General features: G+C 39.0%; 1 protein-coding gene across 5 annotated transcripts in view; it reads right to left on the minus strand.

Annotated features, from left to right (window-relative positions):
• The window catches only part of SNAP47 (synaptosome associated protein 47), a 74044-nt gene that overhangs the window by 53919 nt on the left and 13133 nt on the right, over positions 1-6992 (minus strand). For all 5 annotated transcript variants that reach the window (XR_011169812.1, XR_011169811.1, XR_011169810.1 and 2 more), the window contains exon 3: positions 3257-3747. Coding sequence is in view for 2 of the 5 variants with exons in the window: in XM_069095896.1 (XP_068951997.1) it covers positions 3257-3747 (491 nt within the window). In the remaining 3 variants the exon portion in view is untranslated. The remainder of the gene's footprint in view (positions 1-3256; positions 3748-6992) is intronic.

The following is a 6992-nucleotide window of genomic DNA, read 5'->3' on the forward strand; positions in this document are numbered from 1 at the left end:
CTCCACCATTCACCAGGTCCCCCAAGTATCAAAGCTTAGGTGTGACCTTTGACTCTTCCCACCACTCTCGCAGCCAGATGACTACCACATCCCATGACCTCTGCCTCTACCCATCTCTGACATCAACCCCTCCTCTCTCTTCCTCATAGCACCAGTCCAACACAGGTCCTCATTACTACCTGCCTCAAGCAGTGTAACAGTCAGGTTTTCCTCCTCTTATTCACCTCTGATATGACTACCAAACTAACCTTCTTTATAGAGAGCTATAATAGGCATGTCACGCCACTCAAAAACTCTGCAACCCTCTCCATTGTCTACCAGCAAAATGCAAAGTCATTGTCAGGAATTCAAGGCTATCCACAACCAGAAGCCAACCTACTTTCTAGCTTTATCATTCCCTGCCAGACTCCCTAAACACACCCTCCATGTTTTCATCTCTTCACAAGGACTCATGCTGTTCTATCACTAGAATGTCCACTAGGAATCTTGTGCTATGCCAAGTAATCTAGGACACAGTTCTACCACCTCAATAAATGAGGAGCACCTCAAAACGCAACAGAATCAGCAATGTCAGGAAGGAGAAAATGAAAATAACAAAAAGCTTTGACTGTGAAAGCTTCTGGCAGTTATTAATGTTCTAGGATGGAACACAAAATCTTTTAATAAATAATGTTAAAAGTTGTTTTTTAACAAGTAATTGGGAGAAACTTTTTTTTAAGTGTCCTGGAGAGATTTCCCTCAACCTTCTCTCTATGAGCCTCCTCAAAGTCAGCACCTAGACTGAAGAAAGTTAGGAGGAGGACAGAGTCCAGAAGACTGGGACTGAAAAAGGTAGAAACCAGGGTCAACTACAGTGGTCTCTTGGAATCTCCCTACAGCAAAAACCTAACAAATCACCTGATCCATCAAGGGCCCCAACTCTTGGCCAAAGCTGGTTATTTGAAAGAACAAAGAACAAGTTGCAAGTGCTAAAGATAGGGCCCAAAAGCACTAAGTCTACAGAATAGAAAGGACTGAGGTCCAGAAGCATGGGGAAAAGTAGAGTAGAGTAGAGATGTAGAACAATGTAGAAAATCAGGAGACACTGATAAAGACGGACAGCTTTATACAATGAACTCAGAGACACAGGAAGTGAGATGAGATGGAGTTGTTACCCATTCTACTGGAGGAGTGTTGGCGGGGTGGGGGGGGACCCTTCAGGAGATAAGCTTCTCCCAGACAGGACTGTGAATCTCAGTAATAAATCTCCCTGTAGGGAGAGGGAAGAGGAGCAAGTATCTCAGAAAAATTGGAAGAGAATGGTCATAGGCTCAAAGGAAGGATCGATGTCCTGACATCAAAAAGGACAAGGATAAACAGCAAGCAGAAAATGGCAAAAAGACAGGACTGCCACCATCCTCTTCTGCCCCTCCCCCAGCCCCACCCTGGTTACAGGGAACCTCCCACTGGTCTCCATCAAGAGTTAGCATGGTTGGGGAGAGAGCCTGGAATGTGCTGGAAGGGGAAAGGAAACAGAAGGTGTAATGAAAACAAAACTTCTCAGAGAGAATATCCTGGAGGTGGGAGAGGAGGCCAGAGGAAGAAGAGAAAGTAAGCATGAGAGAGACTACAAGAATAAAAATAAAAGTAAATTCTACCATTCAGGATTGGACAGGGTAATGGGTGGGAAGAGGAATTGGGGGAGAAGATAAACCTTGATCATATTAGCGAAAGCAAAACAAAGCACAGGGACTAACTGCTGCTTTAAAAAATAAGAGAAGAAATAAATACACATATAGATGGCATACATATCTCTATGTATATCAGCATGTATATATGCATATATACATATATCAGCACATACATACACCTCATATCAGTATACACACATACAAATATATGTATATTTAATGAAAAAAAAATCACAAACTTTACTATAATAACCCCAGATATAATAGATACAGGAAAGAAAATAGGACCGGATAAACAAAACCCCAAAATTTGCCACATAAAAGAAACACTTTTTAAAAAGAGACACATAAACAAAATGAAAATAGGGAGATAAAACAAAAGTATGCTTCATGGGAATCTGAGAAAGGAAGGAGTTGCAATCATGATTTATAACAAAAACTAATGTCAAGAGAAACTAGGAACTACATTATGCTTAGAGGAAATAAAAATAATGAAAAAATTATTAAATATATTTGCACCACATGATGGAGCATGTAAAAGAAAGATTAAGTAAACTGCAAAACCAAATAGGAAGTAACATGATAACCAAAAACCTTATAACCTGGAAGAAATCTCAATAAATCAAACAAAGTTTTTATAAAAATGAGATTTTTCTGCTAATTCAGGGTAAGATTTTAATAAAATTTTGGTTCTGCCATTAAACCTAAACAGATATAAATACCACCTCCCCTGCCTCAGAGTTTGTTATAATAAATCAATTAAACCTACACATAAATCTATTATGTATAACATAAAGAAAAACAAAAACTTTTATAAGAATATATAATCAACTACCTTCCGAGTTGCCAGAAGCTATTTAAATGCTTTAAAATTTAAATTGTGTAGTGTGGCACATGGGCATATGGCATGTATTTTCAGACTTCAATGTTCAATGATCAGATAACCTGGCTTTTTCTTCTTTCTCTTTTTAGTTCTTAAAAATACCGTTTGTTATAACTTTCTGGAAGAGGAGAGGTAGAGATATGGGCAAAAAATCAGTGTAAAAAAAAACCATCAATAAAAATTTATTTTAACAATCAAAACAACCAAAAAAAAAACCCCAACCCTTAAATTATTCTCTACACACACTAAAACCTCAAAAAATGTGAAATTCATAAATCCCAGAATCTAGAACACATGGCAAGTAAACATATTCTGAAAAGCACATTGTGGAACAAAGAGGACCTGGGTTCTAAAAGACTAAGCAAGCTGTAGCTGTAGCAAGAGCTGTTGAGATGGAAAGGGATGTGTGTGGGCCTGGTGGTTGCTTCTTCCCTTCAAAAGCAAGCCCAGTTGGGTAGAGAGCCTCACCAACAAGGCTGGCTTTTTAGGTACTTTTAAAAAGATCCACAGCAATTTATGAAACCCTTTAAGGCATAGAGAGGTTGAGATCTGCCACAGTGGGAGGAGTGACCAGACCAATGCAATCACAGGTCTTTTAAAGAGTCCCATCAGGTGAGGACCTCTCCAAGTCCGACTCATTCGAAAGAAATAGGATACTTTCTACCATCACTTTCCAATAGGTAGTTCTGTGCCAGCCACTCACCTGCACGCCAGATGGCACTGCCCTTCTCTGCTGGTGGAGAGTCTCTCGTGCTTTGGAACACCATCGCATCTTCTAAAAACTCAATTTTCTTGCTGAATTGCACTTCTAAAATTTGAATAACCTGTGGCATCTTTGCCGACAATAGTCGATAGGCTGTATCTGGCTTACCGATAAATCTCTGGCGTATACTGATTTCATAAGGGGTGTGAACTTTAATGTCATCTACATCTTCCCTTTCAAATCTGTGCAAAAGTTGAGAATTAGAGTCACTGATTTCCAACCCAGAAACCAAGACAGTAAATCTTCCTGGTTTAGCGTGCAACTCAGTGCTTTGTGAAATAATTGCTGGGATTTTGATTATCACCCCTGATTTTCCAAATGCCTCAGAACTGGATACTGAGGTACTTTCCTTGGGTTTTGTTTCAGATGGGCTTTTCCAGAGTTTGGTACTAAAGGGCCACCAAGAAGGAGATTCAAGTTCTGTGAGCAATCTAAAGAGAAAAACAACAACAACAAAAAAACAAATGTTCAATAATATATAGCCAAATATTTCAAGAATGTGTTCTTATAAGCAATTCTGACTTAGAAGAAACTGAAAGAAGTCAAATGTGTAAGAAAATATAGAGAGGTTTTTTTTTTTTGGCTCAATACTAGAGGTAGTATGGTATAAAATACAAAGAGTCTTGGGAGTCAGGAGGATTCCCAATCCAGCCCAATATTTACTGGCTGTGGAAGATTGGAAAATCCCTTCCCCCTGAGGCTGTTTTTCTTAACTGTGAAAAGAATACATAACATGTAAAATGTCTACTTCATGGACTACAGGAGAGAAAGTAAATGGTAAACACTGTATGAAGAAACACTTTTAGTGAAAGTCAAACATACAATGAGGACAGAAAATTCTACCAACTAAAATAAACGGTGACTTAGGAACAAAATGTCCAACTAAGAACTAGTCTAACCCTTCATTTAGAGGAAACTGAGGCCCAGTAGGAGGTATCTCTTTAAAAAACTATATAACAATAAGCAGTGAACTAATGGAATGAAAGCAAGTCTTAGGATCCAGTCTTAGATTTTTGTCTTTTGATAGCACTGTGACCTTGGGCAAGTCACTTAACCTCAGTGTGGGGCCCTAGATGCCCCAATTTCTTCACATATAAAACAGGCACAAATACCACCTGCCCTGCCTAGAATTTGTTCTAAAAATCAAATTTAAGGATGACACTAAAATAAAGACTCTGAGCAGGAGGTATCCAGACTTACTTTCTTAAACATTCCAGCTATTCTTCCATCATAAAGATGATTCGGGATCATCCCACCATTCATCTTCTCCTCTCCTCACACACTAACGAATGTTTCTGGACAAAGTCACACACTATTCCTACTAGGCTCACTACAAATGTTATCTCATCTTAATTGATCATCCCTGCTGCACAGCAACCCTTGTATTCTTCCTTTATTAACTACTACACTATTCCCCCTCAGTAACCATTCCAAATCTCCTTTCTACTCAAGCTTCACACACCACCTCTTTTTCCCTCCCTGTCATAAGATGGCCTCACTTCCTACTACACAGGAAAATTAGAAGTCACTTCCCCTTACACTTATATCCTGCCCTACATCCCAACAACCCCTTTCATCATCATCCGAATTCTATTCCATGCTCTAGTGACGGAAAGGGAACCTATTCCCCACTAAAATGTCCAATCTCCCTTATCCTTTAAAAAAAAAAATCCTGAGGCGGCCAGGTGGCTCTGTGAGTAAGAGCACCGGCTCCAGATTTGGGATGACCTGGGATAGAATCTGGGCTCTGATACTTAGCACCACACCCAGAAATACCTGGCCGTGTAACCTTGAGCAAGTTACTTAACCCCAATTGCTTTAAAAAAAAAAAAATCCTTCCCTTGGTCCTGTAACAACTCAAGTTATCATCCTTCATCTCTTTTCTTACAGTCAAAATCCTAGAAAGAGTTATTTATATTTAATTAGCCCCATACAAAGGTTAAGTGACTTGCCCAAGGTCACAGTGCTATCAAGAGACAAAAATCTAAGACTGGATCCTAAGTCTTGCTTTCATTCCATTAGTATGCTGCTTATTGTTATTTTTTTTAAAGAGATATCTACTACTGGGCATCACTTTCCTCTAACTGTAGGGTTAGGCTAGGTCTTCTCTAAGGACCCTTCTTAGTCTGACATTTTGTTCCTAAGTCACCGTTCATTTTAGTTGGTAGAATTTTCTGTCCTCATTGTAAGTCTGACTTTCACGAAAAGTTCATCTTCATAGTGTGTTTACCAATTACTTTCTATACAGCAGTCCCAAAATTAGGCATTTTACATATTACATATTTCATTAGCTCCATTACCCCAATTTCCCACTCTCTTCACAACTCTTTCTAATCTAGCTTCTGACTCCACATTTTCACTAAAAACTACTCTCTCCAGAGTTACCAATGAATTCAACTGCTAAATCTAACAGCCTTTTCTCAGTCCTCACTTTACTTCTCTGTAGTTTTTGAAAGCATTGAACCTCCCCTGTGCTCCTGGACACTTTCTCCTCCCCTAGGGGGCACAACACTATTCTCCCCGATCTTTTTTCTTTTTCTTTTGTCAGCATTTTGTTATGTTTCCCCCCATTCTGCTGTAAATACAACACATTGTTCGTTGTTACTTTAATCTTTTTTTATGGTAGCCCTATTCTTACTGGTCCTGTGCCCCTTATTCCCATACCACTTCCCTTGACTCATTTCTTTTTTTTTTCCATCTTTCAAATGCTTTATTAACTTCTGATTTACATCATTCATTTCTGCCAGATTTTGAGTTGCAAATTTTCTCCCCATTTTTCCCCTACCCACCACCCCAAAATAGCAGTCCCACAGGCTATCTCCTCCTCCAATCTGCTCTCTCTCATATTTTCTCCCATACCCCTTTAGATTTTTCCAGTAGGGCATGGTGGATCTCTATGCCCCAGTACCTGTATATCTTATTTCCCAATTACATGTAAAATAGTATTAATAATTATATATGTATGTATTTAAACATTTGATTTTAAAACTTTTAAAGATTCATTCCCTTCCTCCCTTTTCACCCACCCTTACTGGGAAGATAAGCAGTTCAGTATAGGTTATACATGTGTAGCAAATGCAAAACAGTAACATAGTAGATATATTGTAAAAGACTGACTATATTTCTCTCCCTCCTATCCCACCTCCCACTTGTTCTATTCTCTACTTTGATCCCATCCCTTTTCAAAAGTGGATGCTTCCAACTTCCCTCCCCCCCAGCCTGCCCTCCCTTCCATCATCCCCCCTCTCATCCCCTTCCCCCCTACTCTCCTGGAGGGTGAGATACCCTATTTAGTGTGTATTTCATTTCCCCCCCAAGCCAAATTCAACAAGAATAAGATTGACCCATTCCCTTTTGCCTTCCTATTCTTCCCCTCCATTGTAACCACTTTCCCTTGCCTCTTCTTTATGAGATAGTTTGCCTCACTCTGTCTCTCCCCATCTCCTCTCATTATATTCCTCTCACCTCTTAATTTCACCTTTTAAGTATCATCCCTTCCTGTTAAATTGGTCCTGTGCCCTCTACCTATGTATACCTGTAAACATATATACACATGCTCACATATATATTCATAGGCCCATATACCCTCATACATAGACATATATATATATATATATATATATATATATATATATATATATATATATATATTCCCTTCAACTATTTTCATACTGGG

The sequence above is a fragment of the Petaurus breviceps genome, unplaced genomic scaffold (assembly GCF_028583685.1).
Source record: "Petaurus breviceps papuanus isolate PSGF00001 unplaced genomic scaffold, PetGlider_PUasm1.0 227, whole genome shotgun sequence".
In the NCBI taxonomy this organism is placed as follows: Eukaryota; Metazoa; Chordata; class Mammalia; order Diprotodontia; family Petauridae; genus Petaurus; species Petaurus breviceps.